We start from the raw sequence: 24,879 nt of genomic DNA on the forward strand, positions 1-24,879 counted from the left end.
TTTATGGTGAAATCACCAGGAAGACAAGATGAAAGCAAATACATTTCTTTGTTTACACATGGAAAGCAGACAGCAATGTTACTTAAGTTCATACAACCTACAGGTGACAGAAAGGCAGGAATAGCGTGCATATTCTAAGATCATATCCAAAAGGTCCTCCAGAACCTGTGACAAGCTGCAAGCACCTTAATCCACATAGTTGGGGTCTGAGGACATTTGACAGGAGAGCACTTCACATTGGAAAGTATGCTTGTGTTAATAAACCATCTTCACTTTTGGTCCTTCTGAGCTTTCAGTCAGTTCCACATCACTCTCTAGTTTTGCGTGCAAGTCTTTCTCCATTCTATTTGGTCAAGAAATCATTTCTATCTTGTTCCCATCAGCCTGCTGGCTGCTCCCTCCTGCTTTCAAAGCGCTCACGCCTCCTGAGCACAGCACAGCGGCAACGCCAACTCAGACAGGGCCAGGTACGGCCAGCCCCCGCCCCACAGCTGGATCCCAAACAGCTCATGAATGCACCCCGGGGCAGAAAGCCCTCCATCAGCAAGCAGGACAACGTTCAAAACCTCTCACCATGCACGTTACAAGCCTTACATTCCACGTGAGCGCTGACACAGGAGGGATGTGGAGCTGTTGGAGCGAGTCCAGAGGAGGGCCATGAAAATTACCAGGCCTGGAGCAACTCTCCTGTGAAGACAGGCTAAGAGAGCTGGGTTCTGCGGCCTCAGGAAGGCTCCAGGGAGACCTATGAGGTGAACGGGGCTTGGAGCAACCTGGTGTAGCGGGAAGCGTCCGGCGCCTGTGCCCACGCAGGGGGGCTGGAACTGGATTATCTTTAATATCCCTTCCAACCCACACCGCCCTGGCTCCGTGACTCTAAGCCGTCCGAAGACGCAGACGGCACACAGAGCCTACCTGAGGCAGGGCTAGGCGAGGACCCGCATCACCGCCTAGACAGCAGGTGCGAGCGTGGGCTGCCACACCTTTACGCCTCAGACCCGCATGCGCACCGCCCACCTTGCGTGAACCCACCACCGCTGCCGCACACGCACGCACACACACAGCCCTGTCTGACTCACTGCCCGCTGCCTCCGCCCGGTGAGGTGACGCCGCAGCGGCCTCGCAGCCCCGGCGGGAGGAGGCGGGGCGGGCAGGGCAGGGCAGGGCAGAGCACCAGGCTGCCGTCACGGAGCCGGGCCGGGTGACGACGGGGGGTGACGCGGCCGCCGGGACACGCCCCGCAATCTCCCGCGCTTTCCCTCCCCTCCCCCCGCCGCCCTCCCCCGCCGCGGCCCCGCCCCTCCCACCCTCCCCCCCGCACCGCCCGACCCCGCCGCTGACCAATCCCTCCGAGGCTGCCGGAGCCGCCCACCAATCAGAGCGCCCTTCGCGGCGTTTTCCCCGCCCCCCCCCCCCCCTCTCCCGGAGACGCACCAATGAGCGAAGAGAAGACAAACCCCCGTTGGGGGACGGTTGGTTCGGTTCCTTTCCACTCCCCCCTCCCCCCTCCCCGCGTCACGAGCCGCCGGCGCGTCATAAGGAGGGCGGGCCAATCTGGAGCGAGGCGCCGTGCGCCGCAACCAATGGGAGCGCCGGAGGGGGAGCCGGGCGCAGCGCGCGGCGGCGGCGGTGGCTCCGCCCCCTCTCCCTCGGCGGGCGGCCAGGCCGGCGGCCCCTCCCGCCTCCCGTCCCCGCCCGGCCGGCCTCGCTCTCTTTCCCTCTGGCAGCAATGGCGGCGGCGGCGGCGGAGCAGGAGCAGCAGCAGTTCTACCTTCTCCTGGGCAACCTGCTCAGCCCAGACAATGCGGTCCGCAAGCAGGCCGAGGTAACGGCTCCGCCTCGCGCCCGGCCCTGAGTGCCGGGCCGGCCTGTCAGTCCTCCCAGACCCCGCCGGAGGGAGGGAGGGAGGGAGGGAAGGAGGAAGGGGGGGCAGGGAGGCGGCGGGGCTGGCCGAGCCCCACGTGTGAGCAGCGGCACCAGCTGCTGCCGGGGCGGCTCGGGCCTCCCCTCCCCGGGGGGGAGCCCAGCGGTTGCGGCGGTTCTGCCCGGCGGGGCGCGGGGGCCGAGGGCGAGAGCTCCTGCCGCCCGCCCGCCCCGGGGCGCGAGGGGTCTCGCTCGGCCCCCCCCCCCCCCCGCCCCCGCCATCCCCGCGTGTCTGGCACCGCTCGCCGCCTCCGCTCCCCACGCCGGGCCCGTGCGGAGCCCCCCCCCGGCGTTGTTTCTCCCCCTTGCCCGCGGCCAGACGGGTCTTGGGGCTGGCTGCCTCCGGGCTAGCCGGCCTGACGGAGCGTGAGGAGGGGGAGGCCGAGCCGGCGGCGAGTGGTGGGGCCGGTCCTCGCCGCTGGCTGGGGGGCGGAGGGGTGCGGGGGGGGGGGTGGGTTTGCCCCCGGTGGGTGCGGGGGTCGGAGGGGCGTGGTGGAAGCTCCGCCGCGGCCCGGGGGTGGCTGCACTTGTGAGCTCGTCTCTACGCTCCCCGGGCAGAGGGTCCGTGCCCCCCCACCCCCGCCCGCCCGCCCGCCCAAGACTTCTCTTTCCAGATAGTTGTTGGGGTTTTAACTTCGGAACGGGCCGCGTGTTCGAGTGTTTCGTCAGCTAGGAAATATTTCACTAAAAGAAGCGATTTCAATATACCTCTGTTATCAGCAAAAACTTTTCAGATGTGTTAGCTAAAATTCTTTGTGATAGCTAAGCCACGTTAATTCTTCCTCTCTGTCATGCTTAAGACTCCATTGTCAAGCCTAGTGGGGAATCTCTCCCATTGAATTACATACTAGCGTCTAGGTTTAGCATGAATTCCCACTGCATGGCTGCATCGGGTCTTTTATCGCTCTCATCACTTCAGCGGTCAGCAGAGTTCAGCACATTGTTGGGCGAGGAATAAAAAGTATTATTGTTCCTGGTGCTGCAGTGAGAATTCCTGAAATATAATATCGGAATAAGTAGGAGGGAGGACTTACATTTTTAGGAACCAAGGAAAGTTCAATATTTATTACTACGAATGCTTTCTAAAGGAGCAGCAATAATTTTTCCCACACTCCTGAACATAGGTTCAGGATAGAATAGAGGCCATTCCCTGGGAGCTGAATTTCTTACTCTTCTCAAGTTCCTGCATGCAACATAAGAATATTTATCACAACTTTCTGAACTTAATTAAAATTGTACCAAAGTATATTTATTGGACAGCTATGTCACAATGCCTGGGAAAGAGAACATTCTTGGAAAAGAAAGTCTAAAACTTGGATTCCTGCAGCTGACATGTTCTGTCAGAAACTTTCTTGGAACTGAGTTGGAGTTTAAGCTTCATAGATATATGTGCAGTGTGGTCCATCAGAGTAAGAAGTATTAGTTGTCATGATATATTACCAAGCTTTTCAAGTCTATTAGTTTTGTAAATGAATACAAGCAAGTAGTATCTACAACAATGTAGATACAGGCAACTGTGCTGAACCTGCTGTTGGTTTCTGTGTATTTGCAAGGGGTATTGGAAGTATTTTTGTGGTTTAGGCTTATTCAGAGTGGACAGGTCCTCAGGAGGTCTATAGTGCAATCTTCTGCTCAAAGCAGTGTCAGCTGTCAGGTCAGATCAGGTCACTCAGGGCTTTGTCCTGTTGGGTCTTGAAAACCTCCAAGAATGGAAACTGCACAACCTCTTGGAGCAGCCCACCCCTGTCTGCCTGTCCTCATTAGGGCAAAGAGGTCTGAACCTCCTTTTTTCAGTGTATGCTTGTTGTCTCTCATTCTTCCACTTTGCACGGCTGTGAAGATCACAGCTCAGTCTTCTTCATGGTGGATTAATGAATTTGTACCTAGAAAGACAAATCTGTCTATAGTGTAGGTAGATTGACTATTTTTTTTCAAGTTTTCTGTTTCTTGAAGTAAGATTTCTTTGAACTGAAGGATTTCATAACCTTTAGAATACTCACTAAAATCATACAAGCCTCATATTTGACCTTAAACCTCTGCATAGTCCAGTTGGTTTTTAAAGTGTCCTTACTGTTGAAAGAAAGTATTGATTACTATAGGTATTTGAATAACTGCAGGTAAATTGGGTAGCAGGTTTTAATTTGTGTCCAATGAAAACAAGGGAGAATGAGAAATGCATGGACAAGGAACTGAAGGAGACAGGCTTGGGTTATTGGGTTATTTATTTTGGGCATTAAAATTAGGATGAGAGAGGTGTGATGTTGAAGACTAGACTTGATAGAGATGTAGAGTCATACCTGTTTGGGTGTGGGTGCAGTGAAAGCTGTTAAAAGCAGAAAGCAGGGAGTAAAGTCTAATCACCTAAAATCCATTTTTATTTAAGTATTTATATATATGGATCTGTGTATGAGCTAGCACTCTCTTAAGTTGTTCTGAGAAGTTTGCTGAAACTTTCTTTATTCCTTTTCTCTCCTATTAAAAATTGCTGGAGTGTTGACTCTAGAAGCTTGTCTTTTTCTTATTTGTATGTCTCTGCCTTCTGACAGAGAAACTTCTATTGACTTTGTTATTTTATGCTCTCTTAAAGAATTTCTTGTATTTGGAAGAACTTGAGTACTAAGTGTAAAGAACAGAAACTTGCTAGAACACATTCTGCAAGCTAGTAATGCTGCCTGAGAAATCTACCTCTGGATAAGGTCACTAGGGAACTAATAATGAACTAAACACAGTGAAGCTGTAGCAGGATCCAGGTACATAGTTAGGGCATAGCCAAGGCTTGTAATAAGATGGGTGGAGCCAGTAAAGTAGCCCTCCACCAGTACAGGGGAAAGGTTCTGGTTTTGGCCATATGTTCCTCTTGCCTACCTTGTCCTGGTGCTTTTTACCATCCTCTGAATCCTGTTTACTGAACTGACATAATTTTGGCAGTGAATAACTGGATAGGTTGCTGCCATTTCTAGTGAGTTTAAACAGCTCAAAATTATTTTCATTATTACCAGAATTGGCACAGGGGAAGCCAGCTTATACAGTGCTTCAGCTGTCTGTGAAAGCACAGCTTTGAGTTCATGCTGGGCCTGTGTTTAGGGAAGCTTATTGTTTCTGTATTTGTCTTTATATTTGTAGATATATACATTCATAGAAATAGTTAACCTGAGAAGGCTTTCTGTTCTGACCCTAAACCTAATTTAATTTTGCAGTCTACATTAAATGGTTCGATTGAATGTAGGGATTCTTCAGGGATTCAGAGTCTCATTGCCTGTGAGTGTATATTAGCAACCAGAGAAAGTACAAAGTAAGAATTAAGTCAGTGAATGAGACCTGCTAGGAAACAAGTACAGAAAGTGGAGGAAGGTCATGCGTAATATTAAATGTATGATGGGGAAACTATTGAAAATAGCAGGTATACTTTCAAGGTGTGTAAATTTGCTAAGTTATTATAAAGAGCTGCTGTAATGGTAAGAATGGGAAGTAGGGAGGCAGGGAACTGATTTAAATCAACCTGAGCTTTGTGCTGGGGGCTTGATCCTTGAGTTCAGAATGGGATAGTGAGTATTTGGGAGGGATGGAGTAATTTACCTTCAAGATTGTGTCCACAAAAAAAAGCAGCTCTTTTGGAGTTAAGTATAGAACTATTTCTGAATGTTTTAAGGGATTGTTCTTCAGCTTGTAATTTCCCTGCTTTTACCTACATAGGTTTAATATATTAGAAATAAGCATTTATAGTTTTGAAATGCTCACATATACAGCGTTTTGATAGCAAAAGTTATTTTGCTGTGTTCTCACTTGAGCTTCTAAGTAACAATCTAATTTAAAAAGCCATAGTGAATGAACTGCGTGCCAGAAGTGTGTAACACAATGTAACTGGACTTCACATTACCTTTTCCATTTTATTAAGAGGGATTCCCTGAAGGGAAGACTAAACAGTCTCAGAAATTCAGGCATGAGTTTAAAAATTAAGACTTCTTATTTAAAACGTGTAGGTGAAATGTATGACTGCCACATGGTATTGTAAAGGCTGTGGAAAGGTTGAAAAAAACAACTGAAGGAAATTTTGGACTATGCATTTGTCAGTAGTTATTAATCTATTGGTCATAGTTCAGTCTCAGGCTTCCAAAGTTTTTAATCCTTTGATGTGATAGAAGCTTCAATGTATTCCAAGGAGAATATGCATTCTATATGTGTTGTATTTCCAGGATAGGTGTTCTGTTTAAGTTGTATTTCTGATCTCGTAAGTAGCCAGTAATGCATATGTAGATCATTCCAACGTGGCAGGTCTTATTAGGTAACTAAGACTTTGCTTGTGATGTTAAAATAGGTTAGAAATTTTTATTTTGATAGGGTTAGTTTATTTGCTATATTATTTTCTGGTAACTGGATGGATACTGAAGTTATATTAAAAGGAAAGTTAATCCATATTAATGCTTAACACGTGCTTTCCAGTAGTTGTTTACAATAAGCTGCATCCCTTTTTTCTGCAGGAGACATATGAGAATATCCCAGGTCAATCTAAGATCACATTTCTCCTACAAGCAATCAGGAATACTGCTGCTGCTGAAGAGGTATGTCTCAATAATATTTAAATTCTGCATATTTTCAAGGAAACTCTGAGAAGGGGGGAAGAAATTGGTGCCAGGTATTTTGGGATAAGTGACCAAGTCAGGGATTAACTGAATAATCTTCATTTACTGCACATTTGTAGAGGGACCACTCATCTAGTTTGTTGCATGTCAAATTCACTAGTTGAGACTTTTTGATGTAGGATATTTAGTTTCAAAAGTAGTCATAAGTGACTGCTTAGATTTCCATTGTTTTCTGGTTCTGTGTTTTGCTTAATTAACGGCTTCTTTCCTTAAAATGTTAAACTAATATATGATTTACTGTGATGTTCCTTCATCATCCTTGTGCATGTTTTATTCAAATGGCTTTGTATTTTGTCCTACTTGAGGAGGTTATGCTCATGATGTCATCTAGTGATGTTATAGAATGAATGGAGAGTACTCTAAGCACTGTATGTAATTTTTCTGTGGGCATACAGTAAGTGTTATTCCTAGTTATTCCTTAATTTTGTAAATGTTCACACACTTCAGCAGTCAGGTATAGTACTTACTGATAAAACTACTATTCACTTGGATGTGCAGAATGAAGAACTACAAATCTTTCAAGTTATTACAAACTTCAGAATCTCTTAAAGTAAAAAAGCTTTAATTTTTTTTTTCAATCTAGGGTGTTACTGGACAATGGAAGGATGTAGCATGTAGAATTTCTAAACAATATTATAAGGAGAGTATAAGTGTGCTGTTCTCTCTAGATCATGATCTCTTCTAGTAGATTGTATTCAATTTAAAGATAGCTGCTATTTGTGCTTTTTAATGCTCAGTAAGTATCAGCTTACTAATCCTGGTTCTTATCTACCTACAAGGCAGTGTTCTGACAGTATCCTTTGATATTGTACTAGCAACTGGTTGCATAAGTGCTGTGTAGTTTTCATTTCTGCCTCTCTGGGTTGTTTCAAATGAGAGAAAGCTGCAGAGCAGTCTTCTTGAATTTAAATTTGCCATGAAAAATAAGTTCTACTGCTTTTTCATCAGAAGAAATATTATGTATAATAATCAGATAATACTATGCCCCAGAAGTAGTAGCTGCATTGCACGTGCTTCTGCTTTGAATATATTTGAAAAGCCTGAGTTGCCAACTACAAAGTCATGCTTATATAAATAAATACTTGCTCCATGTATTTACTGATTTTGTTCCCTTTACATCAGCTAAGGAACTAGTCCAACCTAAATCTTGTTCAGAATCTTGCCAATGCCTTGGCTTCTAACTTACTCAAGTGCAAATAAACTTTTCACCAGAAGATGTTACTCTTGCCAAACGTATAAGAGGTTAACTTTTGTAGAATAAATTGTCGTTTAGCTCCACCAATGGCTACATTAAAGAAAGGTTTAGATATTAGCTCAGAATTTCAGAGGACATTAAGTGCTGGACTCAAAAAATCCTCATTAATGAAACCTGTGAAGAAGCTTTCTTCCCTGTAAATCCACATAGTAGCCTGCTTAGAGCCTAAGTGAAGTAATCCTTGTGCTTGATCAAAGCATTGCATGTAGACATGCAGGAAAGCATTTTATGTATGTTCAGTTTGGTGCTGCTGTCAACAGCCAATCCAAATATTGGACAAAATAGTGCCTGTGTCACCAGAGGTTAGGGCTTTGGGCCTGGTGTTCATCCTCGGAGACACTGAATGTAGTGGCACCACTGAACACAGGCTGCTGGAAGGAGCCTTAAAACTTTAAAGATTCCCTTGCTCAGTCTGTGGCAAAGCTATGATGAGATCCTTCTTCATCCTGAAGCCTCTGTATTGCTTTACCCCTCCTAGGAAAACTAGGCTGAAGAAAATACTTCATCCTGTTTGCAGGAGCTGGGCTGCTGTGTTGCTGAGAATACAAGATTAATAGGACTATTTGGACAGCAGTTGAGGGAATCCTGAATCTGCAAATTAGTAATTTTGGCTTTTAAATGAAGAAACAGGGATTTAGATCCTGTTCCCAGGACCTCTTGCATTTGCCATGGGAAAAAACCATTAAGATGGATCAGAAATAACTTAAAAACTAACTGTGTGACAGGTTTTCTTCTAACCAGATGCCTGAACTGTGGAAATAATTGCCTCTTCTCTCTGTCCTGGTTTCATACGTCCCTGATAGCTGTTCACAGAAGAACAGCATCTGACCTAGCAGTTAGAACAGTGCTAGTTTGCACACCTTGGACTGAGGAGGGGCTTGAATCCTGGTGTTTCCAGCTTACTGAATGCGTGGTTTTACTGTTACGAAGTTAAAACTCTACTTCTTCCTATGCAACTGCATTTTAAAGCATTGAACAGAATGGTGGTTTATATTCACAGTGTATTTGATAATTTGTACCATCAAGATGTGTCTCAGGTGTTAGAGGCTGTTTTTTTTCCAGTTTTGATTTACCACCTAAATCTTAGAGAGAAACGAAGTTCTGCGTTTTTGTCTGCATGTGTTTTTCTTCCTGGTTAACTCTAGACTGGCAATACTCAATTGTGTCCTAATTTGCAGTTTGAGTGATTTTGAGCCCTGTAAAATACAATAACAAATGCTATGTAAAACCTGAGTTTGTCCTGTACTCATAGCCCTCTTAGAGGGCTTTTCCCCCTCTCCATATTGTCACATGAAAGGGTTGCATTTCTTAGTCTGAAAACTACTGCTGTGGGCAGCTTCCTGCTTCACTTTCGGAGGGGAAGGAAGGCGGCCCATGGGTTGTGATACCCCACAGTTCTGCCTCTGAGTTGTGTGCAGACCTTAGGCCCTGCATGCTTTGAATTCCATGTGAGGTTGGATCTTCAAATGAGGTTGTGCAAGTCCCATCTTTGGACGACATCCTAAATATTGATTGCTTCCATCCATGCATGTTTTCCTCCTTGAGGGCTTAAAAAGAGCAGTAAAACAAAAGTAAAAATCACAGTGACAGTGCTACACAAGATGGTCAGTTTTTTTCTGAAACAAGATTACCTGGGCACTTTCTGTGTCAGTGAAGAGCACAGCATCGCAGATTTCTGTTCGTAATTCTGCTGCTACCCTGCTCAGCAAGTTGTTTTGTTTTGTTTTCTTCTGCTTTGGTTCCATTATTCTTAAAAAAGGAAGCACTATACATTCTATTAATACGTGGTATGTTTAAATTTTAGTATTATGACTACTTTTTATGCTAATACCTACGACATTCCAATTTTGCACTTCAAAGGTGAGTGCATGTTACATCTCAGTAATTTAGACATGCAGAAGAATCCAAGGCTAGGAGAGAATTCTGATTTTAATTTTTTAATTTTTTTTTCTTCATTGGTAAATGGAAGTTTTTTTTGGAGTGTAGACTTTGTTATTCCTGTTCATATTAAAAGCTATAGCCACTAAGTTGCAGGTTTTTAAAATGCTTGTTTGGGTAAATCTCTTGTTATATTTATAAGAGCATTTGGTGTGTATGAATAGATACATACTTTATTATTTAAAGCAGAAGAAAAAGCCCCAGAGCTGCCATTAGTGCAGCCATATTTGTTATGGTTAAATTGACAACGGTAATTTTCATACATAGGTGCATATCTGCTGAGGAAAATTGCCATTTATTATTAGAAATCAATTGCTTCTTTGTCACTCCTTCAAACATTTGAATTTGCTTTAGGGAATTTGGGGATTATTATTTTTTTTCTAGGCTAGTAACAAGAACAAAGAGGTAATTCATGTAGTACTGATCTTGTGTCTTTCTGTCTGCCTCGTTACTGATGTTTTCACTTTGCAATCAATCTGTGTTTGTCAGTCTTGTAATATTTTCAATCAGATTCTTCAAAGGTGGAAATTCTTATCTTTGAGACCATGTGCTTTGTGAAAACAAGCACTGTTCCCTATCTGACCACCTATTATTACTTCAGGAAAGGAATGAATATAATGTGAGTTCAGTCATTATCAATGTCCGAGAATATGCACAGAAACATGGTATCCTGAGTAAGGGAAGACATTGCATCAAAGTTTGTCTTTATTCCCAGCAAACTTGCTCCCCAGGCAAGGCTTCTCCTATGTAAGTTCACTGTACTAATGAGAAGAAACCTAATCTTTCACAATATTGGTGCCTCTAGGGATGGGAGAAGGAAAGATACCATTATATTGTGGTACCATTCAAAATTTCAGACACGTTGTTTGTGGGATTCCCAGATGCAGTGGGGAAAGCATCTTTCTTCTTCCTAACTCATGTTTCCCATGTGATGACCCATTGCTAAAGGACCTTGGCCTATGATGGGAGCTTCAGTACAGGTGGGCACTGTGACCCTCTTTGTTCACTTCCTGTCTTCCTTAGATTTACCAGGGAAGATCTCCTAATCCTACATAGGTTGTGGCTTTGGTTCTCACTAGAGCAGTTGAAGAGGAAGAGATAAGGAATGATACAGAGAAAAGTCCAATTCTAGTGCTTCCATTCTGCTAGTATAGAGACACTTCATGTGCACTACTGCTCTGTAGCTGTATAGAAGAGAGACAGGTAGATTATGAAAAGGCACAGTGAGTCTGGAGACTGCAGAACATCTTGAGTGATATTCTCACAATACCTGACTTCTACAGGGTATGTTAAAAGTTGGGACTTTGCAGCAGTTTGTGTTTCTCATCTATAGAATATGCTGTAGGAATATAGTAGAGAAATCTTTTGGAAATTGGACTTGCTAATTCTGTTGCTCATTGAACACTTTTAAATTCCAAAGGTGTTATAGATGAAACTGTTTTTTGTTTAAATATGCATTAAATTAGAATAGGAAAAAAAGGAGTGCATTTTGCATTGGATTCTTTTTTCGTGAGGATTTAACATTTGCAAGGTTTTGTTCCATGTGTTAAACTTAGAAGTCTGAGGGGTGGCTTTTAATTACTGTTTGTCCTTCTAGAAACACTGGTTAGTGAACATCCTATTTCTAAGTTACACAGAGTGCTTCATGTATATTTTTGCCTTTACTGTATGTGTTGTTCCATTCATTTTTTAATTACTCAGACATGGGTTTTGCTTCTAGTTCTTGTATAGTTGTAAATAAATAAAGGTATCTAAATGATACCATTGTAGAATTGCTGTATGCAAGCAGGAAGCATAGAAGTTTGTAATATATGGTATTGAGGCTCCAATGCTCAAATTCAGCTTTAAAGAAAAGTGTTTTGTTATGTATCTGCAAAAGGATGAAAGCTTTCGGCTTTTGTTGTTCAGAATAGAGTTTTATATACCAAAATCTAGCTCTAGGCTCCTGAATCTTTAGTGTGAAATTTAGCTATCTTGAGGAATGACCAGGAAGCATTAACGGTTAATTGTCTGATAAAGTTGTCCCATTAAGTCACTTACAAATCCCAAAAAATCTCAGCTGGATGATAATTATTATTTAAAATAAAAGTAAGACCTGTTAAGAATGTTATTCAATAATGCATCTACGTCCTTAACTTGCCACAAAATATGTCCAAGAATCAGTTCTAGAAAAAAACTGAGTACCTTCGTGGATTTAATTATTATTTCTTTGAAGAGCTGTAATTGTTAGAAACATGGTTGTAAACCTCTATTTCTTTACAATGTTTTTACTTACTGTTATTATCTGTTGCTTGAGGGGTATTCCATTCACCGAACCAGTGTACACAGTGAAAATGGAGCATTTGGAAGCATCATCTTTCCTCTTAAGAGCAGGATTATCATATCAAAGCACTTTAAGCTACATACTTTCTTATTCAATAGGCTCGACAAATGGCAGCTGTCCTTCTACGGCGTCTTTTGTCTTCTGCTTTTGAAGAAGTTTATCCAACTCTTTCTCCTGATGATCAGACCTCTATCAAAAGTGGATTGCTGTTGATTATTCAGTTGGAAACACAGTCCAGTATGAGGAAAAAAATATGCGACATCGTTGCTGAGTTGGCCAGGAACTTAATAGGTACTTCATATAAGCTGATACTGTGGTAAAATGTTTATGTATTGATAATAGTTGTATTTTTATCTTGTTCTCTAGTCTTGTATAGACATGTTCACATGCTGTGCTAATTGCATGCTTCATGCATCAGATAAAAATAAGATTTGTGGACTCTGTTTTTTAAATTGTTTGACTTTAAATGAAATTGTGTTAAGGTTTAGAAATGCAGTTTTGTTTAAATTCTCATGAGTGTTAGACTGAGCATTTGTGTCAGGTTTTTTTGAGCGCTGTTACTTAACAGCTCCTGAGCTCCTTTAGATTTAACATTTTGGCCATATTTTAACATTGTGATTTGGACACATCTTCCAGTCAGATTTTTTGAAATAAATTTTAGTAGTGATGACTGGCTGCCCTGCACAATTGAGATTTAACCACTCTTAAGTTTGCTTATCCTAAAACTTTATTGTGTTTAATCTAGATGAAGATGGCAACAATCAGTGGCCAGAAGTTCTGAAATTCTTATTTGACTCAGTCAGCTCTCAGAACGTGGGATTGCGTGAGGCTGCCCTACATATTTTCTGGTAAGCTTTCAGACTTTGCTACATTTTTGCAGGTTAGCCAAATCATATCTGTAAAAACATTTTAAAAAATGACAACTTCATTAACAAGCAATCATATGTGTTCCATTTATTCTCTTGTATTGTGGTTTACTTAACTCTTAGATGTACAGTTAAAATCTGTAGCTTAAACAATGGATAAGTTTAAAATAGTAGTTAAAATTAAACTGCATTCTTATTAATGTTTTGGTCTTTTCTTATCCTTAGGAATTTTCCTGGGATTTTTGGGAATCAGCAGCAACACTATTTAGACGTCATTAAGAGAATGCTGGTTCAGTGTATGCAAGATCAAGAGCATCCATCAGTAAGATGTTTATATTTTGGTTTTGTAATTTGTTCTGAGCACAGAAACTTAGTGTAGTAGTCTCAAACATAATTAAACTGTAGACTCCAACCAGCGAATTGCATGACCTGAAACTGGTGTATGTCTGGAGTTTTGACTATTCCCACTGCAAAATAAAGGGTCAAACCTTTTCATGATCCTGAAGCTGACTGGCTGCTCGTATCTGCACCCAGACTCTTCCCTGGTAGTAATGTTTGGAGAAACCTAGTTGTAATGGCCCAAAGCAGAGTCAGTGGTTTTAGCTAGCAGCACAAGGTGTCAGAAGCTGCTTTGTTAAGCTTTCATTTTTCTTCTTTTGCCTTTGTGTTTAACAGGAGAGACACGTGGTATCTCTGCACCTGGTATCTGTACACAGTATGTCTCAAAAGTCTGAATGTAAGGCAGCTCCATGCACTGTTTGTGCATGCTTTGCTGTAAGGACATGTTAGCAAGCCTTACTTTTCTGAAAGGCTTTAGATTTATTGATTTGTGCACAGAATTGTACTTTGAAAGTGCTTTTCTTGTTGTGGAAAATACTGGGCAAGGATAGGAAACCCTGCTGTGGTATATGGGTTCAGTTTGCTGCTCCCCCATGGATTACTTTTTCTGACCTTTGAAGGTCAACTGAGTAACATTTTCTAAAGTACCACAAGTCATGCCTTTAAAGAAGCATGCCTTAAAAAAAGCTCATAGATCACACGTTTTGAAAAATGGGACTTTGACACTTGCATACACATTTGAAATTGAGATGGAAGTTGAAAACAATAGCATTTTTTATTCTCTTTTTTAAAAAAGACAACCCAAAACATCAGAACAAAAAATAAGAACAAAACTAGGGAATATTTGCCACCTCATAACATGATAAAACTGTTTTTGTTTTATTTAGGACATAGATGCTGAAGGTCTTCATTATTGCTTTACCTTAATTTGAAGTAAGATGTAAAGCTTATGTAAAAGACTAATTGCTGTATTAGGAAAATGTAAAAGGGAAATGATAATAAAAAATGTAGTCTCATAGCAGACCTAATGTTAAAAGAAAACAAAATCATGTTTGAGTACTAGTTCTTCACATTTCTTTCTGCAATCCTGCCTATCTTCTAGATCAAGACTCTGTCTGCTAGAGCTGCAGCTGCATTTGTACTTGCTAATGAGCACAATCTACCCCTTCTTAAGCATTTTGCGGACTTGCTACCTGGAATCTTGCAGGTAAGGAGCCACACAAGTAATGCTTGATGTGCCATTACTATCTCTGTTAACATGTATTTGAACATGTTATTGGTCTGCAAATTTGTGTAGCATGTTTTTTTGCTGAGACCTGGATTAACTTTAACTTAGATAGGCTGACGTCAGACACCAGCAAGATACAGTGGAAACTGATAAGAAATTTTTTAAGCACAAGCTGATTGATAGGTTTCCGTGGATAAGTTTGGTGTTGATTAACTTATACATTGCTACCTAGACAAATGAGTTTGTAAATTATTTGTAAGATATTTAACTGAAAATCATACAGCTTTTAAATTAATCATGATAATTAAATGTACTCTTAATATGGGCTACTCTGAGATTTCAAGTAATCAGTAATTGGGAAATTTGTTGACCCATGATATCCTCTATTTTTTCAGTTTAGAGGAAAGCAAATAATTATTCTGAACAAAGACTCTCAGTAACTGTGAGAGTGCGGAAAATTATCTTTTTTTTTTAATATAAATTAGGAACTTGCAAACAAAATGGCTTTTTAACCTTCACATAATTTCTCTGACTGGATTAGATCTCTCTTAGGTTGGATGACTTTGAGCAGAAGTTGGAATTCTAATGTATGGTTGTTTACATTTGGGGGGAAGGCTATTGTAAACCAAACCAAAGACAGAAATTGAGCTCTGAAGGATGACAATTTCACAGCATGGTTTTCTTTATTAAGAAAAAAATGGAACAACTTAAGTGCCTGTGATAACAGTGATAGTGAAGTTTTGGTGTTATTAAATTAGGCTGAATTTATGTTAAAGACTGACTTCTTGCTACAGTCAGTACAGCAGGTTCCTGTTGACAGTGCAAGCTATAAACCTTGTCTGTGTGTACTTTGTGGCAAGCTGAAGATAAATTGTGCCAAGTTAACTGGCTTCTGCAGCCAATGGAATTCTGCTCTATCTTAAATAGAAGCCGAGAGGAATTTATTAAAGTCAACTGAACTTGAAAATGAGCTCTAGTGTGTACAAGATAAGTATTTTGATGATTGAGGTCACTATTTGGTGCTAGTCGCAGTCTGAGACTTTGGCAATGGCAATTGTGTTGTTCAAAAACTAACTGGCTGAGAGGTCCTCTGCTTCTGGGTACTGTATGAGTGGGAGTGGGGCAGTATTTGGGGTGAGCCTATTATTCATCTTTATGTTTGGCAAATCAATAGTATGCTTTTTTTAGACTAATGGCCTACTTTGTGTGATACAAGTTTCAATGCTACAATTTTAGGCTCTAAAAACGTGCACTTGGCTTGCATTTTCGAGCTTTACTTTGCAAATATAGAGTACAGGTCTATGCTGTTAAATTTGTACTTTAAACTACTTACTGTGAGGAGTAGATTTTCTGCCTGTTGTAACACAAGATGGATATGACGGTCTGAGTTTATAAATAGCAGATGGGATCTGTTAGAATAGTGGTGAGTGACCTTTGGAGGCAGTTGGATGCTTTTTTGTTGTTGTTGAAGTCCATTTTGTTGAAATACCGGTATGGTAAAAAAGCTAAAAATAGAATTCTGACTTAGCAATTCAGTCCTTTCAATACAGTTTCTATAAGGATTATGCCAGAAGTTGAACTTTCAGAATTAATAGTTGAAACTTGTATCCAAGAGATATATTTTGCGGTGAAGGTAAAAACAGCTGGAACTTCAACTGACTTCTGTGATTGTTGGGTGTTTTTACGCTACAGAAAAGTGCCTCTGCATTTTACAGCTCACTGTGCATTTTGAACTTTTTTCTTCAGAAACCGGGTCCTGCTTTAAAAAACTGACAAACTTGCAATGTGTAGAAAATAGTTTTACAGAAACTTCCAGTAAATATTGCATTTCCTTTGCCAGAATTGAAAGACAAGTGGTAACTATTAGTCTAAAGGCCTTAACCAAGATAGATTTTTTTTTTCCCCCAGAACATTTCTGATATTAGAAGATACGCTGCTTTTATGTGGGGTGTGGGATATTTGATGCGGCATTATTAGAAGTGTTGCATTCTAGATTTAAGTACGAGAAACCACCAAGCTATTCACTTAAAAATACTTCTTTGTTAGGAAGACATCAAATATTTTGCTAATGAAAGTTCCTTTCAAAACAGCAGAAGTGTGTTTAAAGACCGTTGTTTGGGAGTTTGTAGCAAGAGTTTTAATACTATTGTTTGCTGGTTTGGTACTGGAGTGTCAACCTGATCAGTTAAAAGTAAGTTTCAAATTGCTTTTCCAAATGGAGCCATGGGTTAGCAAAGATACTTGCAAAAAGCTTGTTCTTTTTCTCTTTCCTGTGTCCTGTGACTGAAGGCAGAAAGGTCTGCTTAATTCAGTGTCTCTCCAGAGTTGTCTGGAAAAAAAAAGAAAGTTAGTTTATCTTGAGTTTCCTGGTGTTTGTCCACATAAGCTATTCAATGCTGTTGTTGCATAATAGGGGAAAAAGGAGTTAGGCTCATTTTTCTTCTTTTGGGGAGAGTTACTTTGAGGAGTTTTTCCTCATTTAAAACACGTTTTGAAGTTGTGCTCGTCAAAACACATATGCTTTTGCATGTTGGCACCTCTGATGTGTGACCTCAATTTTTTTCTGTCCACTGTGTCAGAGTTAACTAATAATGGCCAAAACTGATGTCATGTAACACATGCCACATATTGCGAGCCATAGCTTAAGAAAACTTGTAGTCTGTGACCCTGCATATTATCTCTTTGTAGTTGTTATGGATTTATGCATGCCAGCCACTGTAGCAGGGTCCAACCCTAAGATGCCACTGAAAAGGCAAAGTCTTGAGTGAAGACTTCCAGTTAGGCTTGTTTTAATTCTCAGGTTGCAGCTTGAGCTGGGTGCATCCAAAGAAGGACCTCTACCCCAGTTCATGCCTCAGTTATACCTCTACCACCCATCACACGCTCCCCAAGTCTAATCACTTTATTATGGTCTTTGGTCTCGTTTTTACTGGTTTTTGCTAAACTGACCTCCTGAAGTCACTTAATTCTCTTGGAATTGTTGCCATGGTCCTTACCTTCATTCTGCTGGTATCTGCCAAATCCAGCTGGTTCTCTGTTAGCAGCATTAGTTTTATCAAAAAGTTTACTCTCGGTCAGTTCTTGCAGCCTAAGTCTTCAACTTCTTTAGCTGCTAATGCTAAGCCACTAATACTAAACAAGATTATTCAGGGAGGTGAGAATACAGTTAACAAAATATCTTCTACAACAGTGGTCCTATTAATACTATTATTTGTTTTTATTTAATCTTATCTTCCTCTTATCTCTTTGTAGGCTGTAAATGATTCCTGCTACCAAAACGATGACTCTGTCCTGAAATCCCTTGTAGAAATCGCAGATTCTGTTCCCAAGTATTTACGACCACATTTAGAACCTACATTGCAACTAAGTCTGAAGGTAAACATAGGAATAAAAAAAAAAAAAAAAGGCTCTTTCCACCCCAAAACTTCTGTTCTAACTATTTCATCTTCTGGATTGTAGTTATGTGCAGATACCAGTCTCAGTAACATGCAGCGTCAGTTGGCGCTTGAAGTAATTGTGACCTTGTCGGAAACTGCTGCCGCTATGCTAAGAAGGCATACAAACATTGTTGCACAAGCCAGTAAGTATTTTACTAGTTTTCCTTGTTGAAACAATTTGTCTTCTTTTACAGCCTTAAACTGACTTTGCAGGTAGTTGCAAAACCACATCTCAGTCAGTTTGCTGGTGCTGGCAACTGTAGGTGCCACTGAGTTTTCTTATTGAAACACCCCCTTCTTATTATGGCCCTCCATAAAAAAATCTGTGTTAATGCAGCCACCAAGAACTTGAATAAAAATACAGTAGCTTCTTCATTAGTTGTTTTCCAAGGGAAATACTACTTTCATGCTTTTCTATTGACTTTGGAAATTTGTACTTTAAAAAAAAAAAAATTGATGCATTTAGTTCTGAAGTTCTACGTTTGAAGCTTGGTATGTAGGCCACATACTCCATGGTGCTGGCAAATGAAGACTGAAAGAATTCATGCACATAGAGCTTCAATGTTGAGTTGCAGCTGTGAATTAAGTATCAGATGCTCATATAAATACTTAGATATAATGTAATTAGTGCATTTAACATGTGGTTTGTAAATTCCTTGGAGAGACACTTTTAAAATCGTGTTATTATTTGAGATACTAAAAATAACTGTCTTCTGGACAGCCCCAGTAGCAGTGCTGAACACACTGGTATTTCTCTGCCGTTTAAACCCTTTTTTGTGAGTAGAGCAGGGCACTGACACAGCAGTTTAGCCTGCTTTTTGGCATGACTCTTTTCCCTCCCCATCATACTTGTATCTGACTAGATTCTTGCTTGTTTTCTAAAACTCGCATAAAGACAGTCTGTTAAAAGGCAGCTTTTTTCACTTGTGTGCTCAGACTGGGGTAAGTTGAATGTGTACATGTAATTAAAATAATAATAAAACTTCTGGAAAATATTGTGAGCTGGATCAGCTTGGCTTAAGTGTTTAAACTATTGACTAGAAGTTTTGTTCACTTGCAGAATAGTCTTTGAAAGGACAGATTCTTTCAGAATATATTTTGGAATTTGAAAATATTTAGAATGCTGTGTAGCTTGTTGCGGATATTAACAGTTGACATTCTAGTCCCCCAACTCATTACAAGCTTCTTATCTGGTCAGACAGCATTGTGGAGAACTAACTCCTATCTCTTTAGAACATATAACTTTTATATCGGATTGCTAGTCACAATTTGGGAATGAAGTCTTTGTATTAAGATATTGCTTTAAGTTAAGGCACGATGTGGGAATGAAATGCCTTTGGTTTGCAACCCATTGTAAAATTGCTCTTAATTCACTAAGGTTCAAGATACCTATTTTGCAGAGCTAGTAAAAGTTATGTTCAGAGGATGAGAAAAAGGTATCTAAAAATGCTGCTTTTCTCTTGGTTTTGTGCCTTAGTTTAAAAGGCTCTCTGTCTTCATTCAACTAAAAAGTTGCTAGATCAGTTGATCCTCACAGCTAGAACCGGATCTTAGGCAAAACTGTCATCTTATGCTGGTTTTACTAAACATGATGCTAATTTAGGAGTAAGTCTGTGTCCTGTCTTCTGCTCGGGAATCCATGTGGGTTCAGACATCCCTCCTTGAGCTCAGTATACAAGATAGCAGTGTTCTATTCCTCTTTCCCTACAGTTTAGAGCTGCAGCCTGTCTTTGGCTGTAGTTTTGCTCAGCCTCTGAAAAATGGAGGCAGGGCATGCTCTGACAAGAAGCAGCCTTAGTGGGCTCATCCTTAACTTGTTTGTAAACTGTCCAAATATTGGCAGTACTTAAAATTCTGAAGGCTTGTTAGGACGATGTTGAAACTTTATTGCACAATTCCACATTTAAAAAAAAAAATTGTAAAACTACTTAGTGACAACTGTGTTCATATTAACATCAAGAAGAAGCAACGTGTTTACAAACTTTTACAGGTTCTGGATATAATGATGACCAGACAGCTTTGGATGACAGTTTGTTCTCAGCCTTATTATTAGTAATCAACAGTATGACAAAGTTTTTGGAAACTCATAGTTTTTGTGGCAGATGGTGGTTGACTTCCATATTTCAGAGGTGTTATGATATTATCACTTTCAAGTGTGCTTATGAGTGTCTGTGTCTAAAAAGCTTATGGGTTATAATATTTCTTTTTGAGAATATTATTTTCAGTGACCAGTAACTATAGAATTCTGACATGTGGGCATCATGCTGAAGAGTTTTATCAAATCAATCCATAATTTGGTCTTTACTTGCCCCACAATGCTGTCAGTGAGCAATATTTTCTTCTCGCATAATTTGACCAAAGGTTTCTCATCTTTCCAGATGTATGATGAGGTGAGTTTGCTTAGGTTTGTGCCTTTGTGGTAGTTTACAGTAGTGTGTAAGTATATTATGAAATTCACCAGTGGCCATACACCTGGTCAGTTGCAGTAAATCTCAGCAGCAGCACTACTGTACAGACTACTGTCTGCCTATTAGTTCTTGAATTAGGTTGCTGTAAAGGACAGCTGTCCTAAAAAGATTTTTAAAGCTCAGAGGTTGAGGATTTGATGAAAAAAAATATTGTTTCCAGGGAAAAGTGAAACGTTTTTTGCATAAATTATGTTGAATTCAAATGACTGCTCTGAGTGGTTAGTGTAATAGAAAGTAAAGAATGCTTGAAAGCACGTCACTTTGCTCTGTGCAAGGTATGCTTTTCACCCCTTGGGCTTCTGAAGTACACTGGAACAAGCAGGCTTAAAATAAATCACTGCATTCCTTCCTCCTGTGGGAATAACCCAGAAGAATGTGTTGCTTATTGCATAGTAGTTGAACATTATCATAAAGATGATGAAATAAAGATTTACACTGAGAAGAACAGACAGAATCAATCTCCAGAGGTAGAAGTAGAAAACTGGTGGATTATTATGTGCAAGATATTTTAGTGGTACAAAACAAAAATTGAAATTAAATGGGGAAAAACTCCCGAGTTCTAAATCATTGCCTTATTGTAAATGTAAAGGTTTATGCTAAGTGACCCCTGTACATATAGCTAACAATTTATCATATTAGTAAAACTAAGGGTTGAGTATTATTCTACCATAATTAATGTAGTCTTTTATCAGTATACATTCAAATGATGATGTCAGAGTTTCAGCAAAATAATGAGGAATATGTGAGTTCTTGAAGCATATAATATTTTTAACTTAGGGAACTTAGGCTTTATTAAGAAATTTGCTTTTTACAGTCTTCATTATTTTAAAAACCTCTTGCATTGCACTAGGAGTCTTGGTAAGAAATAGACTCAACTTTTTTTCACTCGTTACCTGAATGTTCTGAAGTACTTTTCCTAAAATCTGTTCTGGGTTATTGCATTATACAGTTTGATAGTATTGGTTATCTGCTACTGGAAGAAGAGTTATTTTTCTTCAATGTTTTTTGAAAGGAGAAAACTTTAAATTTAATGCTTGTTATTTAAGAATCTATTTTAAGAAAGCAACCTGAGTTTAAAACCTTTTTTTTTTTTTTTCAGTTCCTCAAATGTTAACAATGATGGTTGACTTGGAAGAAGATGAAGACTGGGCAAATGCAGATGAGCTTGAAGATGATGATTTTGACAGGTAACTATGAAACTAATTTTCAGGACTCTGTGGCTGAAGGCATATTTTAGGTGCAGCATGCAAATGACTACAATACATTACTTTTTCTTTACTCAAGTGACTTCTAATTTTGTTCACTAAGTCATGAGCAGTATATATGACCGTTCTCAGACAGTTTTATACATAGGTTATTTAGGTACTATTCAGCAAGTAAGTACATTCTGTCAGTGTTCGTGTATTGCTGTTATTTACAAGTTGCATGTCCTCTTGTCTGCCATTTGCACTGTTTTAACTTCTCAAAGTTTCTTTTTTTTTTTTGTCGTTTATGTTACTCAGTTCAGAAGTCACCTTCCTAATCCTTTGCGTTGAGGGCAATAAATAGGAAGAGTTAGAGGTCTGTGTGCGGTCTAAGGGTTATGATCTGGTAGCAATAACAGAGACATGGTGGGACAGCTCACACGACTGGAATGTGGCCATGGATGGCTATGTGCTTTTTAGGAAAGATCGGTCGGTGAAGCGAGGTGGTGGAGTTGCTCTTTATGTGAGGGAGCAGCTAGAATGTATCGAGTTCTGTGCAGGGGCTGATGAGGGGCAAGTTGAAAGTCTGTGGGTAAGAATTAAAGGGCAGGGTGGTATGGGTGATACAGTTGTGGGGGTCTACTACAGACCTCCTGATCAAGATGAGGAAGTTGATGAAGCTTTCTACAGTCAGCTGAAAGCAGCCTCACAATTACAGTCCTTGGTCCTCATGGGAGATTTTAATTACCCCGATATCTGCTGGAAGACTTACACAGCCAGCCTTTCACAGTCTAGGAGGTTCCTCCAGTGCATTGATGACAACTTCTTAATGCAAATGGTGGATAAGCCGACTAGAAGAGGAGCGCTGCTGGATCTTGTGCTCACCAACAAGGAGGGCCTTGTTGAAGCAGTGGTGGTCAATGGCAGCCTTGGCTGCAGTGACCACGAGATGGTGGAGTTCAGGATCCTGTGTGGGAGGAGCAGAATACGCAGCAGGACCAGAACCCTGGACTTCCACAGAGCAAACTTCGGCCTCCTCAATCAATTGTTAAGGGAAGTCCCATGGGACAGAGTGCTAGAAGGTAAAGGGGCTCAAGATAGCTGGTCAACATTCAAGGACCACTTCTTGCAAGCACAGGATCAGTGTGTCCCAATGGGTAGAAAATCTAGTAAGGGAGCTAGGAGACCAGTGTGGTTAAAAAAGGAAATGCTGGGCAAACTCAAATGGAAAAGGAAAATCTATAGATCATGGAAGGAGGGGCTGGTTACTTGGGAGGAATATAGGACTGTTGTCAGAGAATGTAGGGAGGCGACTAGGAAAGCTAAGGCCTCCTTGGAACTTAACCTTGCAAGTCGGGTTAAGGACAATAGAAAGGGCTTTTTCAAATACATAGCCAACAAAACTAATACCAGAGGCAATATAGGCCCACTGCTGAATGAGGTGGGTGCCCTGGTGACAGAGGATTTAAAGAAGGCAGAGGTGCTGAATGCCTTTTTTGCCTCTGTCTTTACTCCTGTAGGCTTTCCCCATGAGCCCCAGTTTCATATAGCCCCAGTAGAAGTCAAGATAAAGGAGGAGTTTGCCCAGGTAGATGAGGATTGGGTTAGGGATCAGTTGCGTAATCTGGACATCCATAAATCGATGGGTCCAGATGGAATGCATCCAAGGGTGCTGAGGGAGCTGGCGGAGGTCATTGCTAGGCCACTCTCCATCATCTTCGGTAAGTCATGGGTAACAGGAGAGGTGCCTGAGGACTGGAGGATAGCAAATGTCACTGCAGTCTACAAGAAGGGCAAGAAGGAGGACCCGGGTAACTATAGACCAATCAGCCTCACCTCCATCCCTGGAAAGGTGATGGAACAACTTGTTCTTGGCACTGTCTCTAGACATATCAAGGAGATGGGGGTCATCAAGAGCAGTCAACATGGTTTTACCAAGGGTAAGTCATGTTTGACTAACCTCATAGCCTTCTATGAGGAAATTACTAGGTGGATAGATGATGGTAGAGCGGTGGATGTGGTCTATCTTGATTTCAGTAAAGCATTTGACACCGTCTCCCACAGCATCCTTGTAGATAAGTTGATCAAGTATGGGTTTGGTGATCAGGCAGTGAGATGGATCAAGAACTGGTTGAAAGGAAGGAGGCAGAGAGTTATAGTCAATGGGGCAGAATCTAGTTGGAGGCCTGTGACTAGTGGAGTCCCTCAGGGGTCGGTACTGGGACCGGTGTTGTTCAACATCTTCATCAACGACCTGGATGAGGGTATAGAATGTACCCTCAGCAAGTTTGCTGATGACACCAAGCTGGGAGGAGTGGCTGACACACCAGAAGGCTGTGCTGCCATTCAGAGAGACTTAGACAGGCTGGAGACTTGGGCGGGGAAAAACCTGATGAAGTTTAATAAGGGCAAGTGTAGAGTTTTGCATTTGGGGAAGAAAAATGTCATGCACCAGTACAGGTTGGGGGCTGACCTGCTGGAGAGCAGTGTGGGTGAAAGGGATCTGGGGGTCCTGGTAGACAGGAGGATGACCATGAGCCAGCAATGTGCCCTTGTGGCCAAGAAGGCCAATGGCATCCTGGAGTGCATTAGAAAGGGTGTGGTTAGTAGGTCAAGAGAGGTTCTCCTCCCCCTCTATTCTGCGGTGAGGCCGCATCTGGAATATTGTGTCCAGTTCTGGGCCCCTCAGTTCAAGAAGGACAGGGAATGCTTGAAAGAGTCCAGTGCAGAGCCACAAAGATGATTAAGGGAGTGGATCATCTCCCTTATGAGGAAAGGCTGAGGGAGCTGGGTCTCTTTAGTTTGGAGAAAAGGAGACTGAGGGGTGACCTCATCAATGTTTACAAATACGTAAAGGGTGAGTGTCAAGAAGATGGAGTTAAGCTTTTTTCAGTGATGACCAGTGATAGGACAAGGAGTAATGGATACAAATTGGAGCATAGGAGGTTTAAGGTGAATATCAGAAAAAATTTTTTTACTGTAAGAGTGACAGAGCACTGGAACAGGCTGCCCAGGGAGGTTGTGGAGTCTCCTTCGCTGGAGACATTCAAAACCCGCCTGGACGCCTTCCTGTGTGATGTACTCTAGGTGACCCTGCTCTGGGATGGGGGTTGGACTAGATGATCTTTCAAGGTCCCTTCCAACCCCTATGATTCTATGATTCTATGATTATGATTCTATCCTGAGTTAGCTGGAACCAAAGATGAAGGATACTGACCTGGATTTAATCTAGCTCAAAAATACAATGATAAATCCCTTGGTATGGCTAGCAGCAGCTT

General features: G+C 41.2%; 1 protein-coding gene across 1 annotated transcript in view; it reads left to right on the plus strand.

The window, feature by feature from the left end:
• The first annotated feature begins 1,674 nt into the window (after positions 1–1,674).
• IPO5 (importin 5) overlaps positions 1,675–24,879 on the plus strand; it is a 43,964-nt gene continuing 20,759 nt past the window's right edge. The window contains exons 1-9 of the mRNA XM_051618114.1: positions 1,675–1,825; positions 6,402–6,482; positions 12,178–12,370; positions 12,825–12,927; positions 13,171–13,267; positions 14,387–14,491; positions 17,765–17,887; positions 17,972–18,092; positions 21,517–21,604. Of these exons, the coding sequence (XP_051474074.1) occupies positions 1,730–1,825; positions 6,402–6,482; positions 12,178–12,370; positions 12,825–12,927; positions 13,171–13,267; positions 14,387–14,491; positions 17,765–17,887; positions 17,972–18,092; positions 21,517–21,604 (1,007 nt within the window). The 5' untranslated portion in view covers positions 1,675–1,729. The remainder of the gene's footprint in view (positions 1,826–6,401; positions 6,483–12,177; positions 12,371–12,824; positions 12,928–13,170; positions 13,268–14,386; positions 14,492–17,764; positions 17,888–17,971; positions 18,093–21,516; positions 21,605–24,879) is intronic.

The sequence above is a fragment of the Apus apus genome, chromosome 1 (genome assembly GCF_020740795.1).
Source record: "Apus apus isolate bApuApu2 chromosome 1, bApuApu2.pri.cur, whole genome shotgun sequence".
NCBI classification, from domain to species: Eukaryota; Metazoa; Chordata; class Aves; order Apodiformes; family Apodidae; genus Apus; species Apus apus.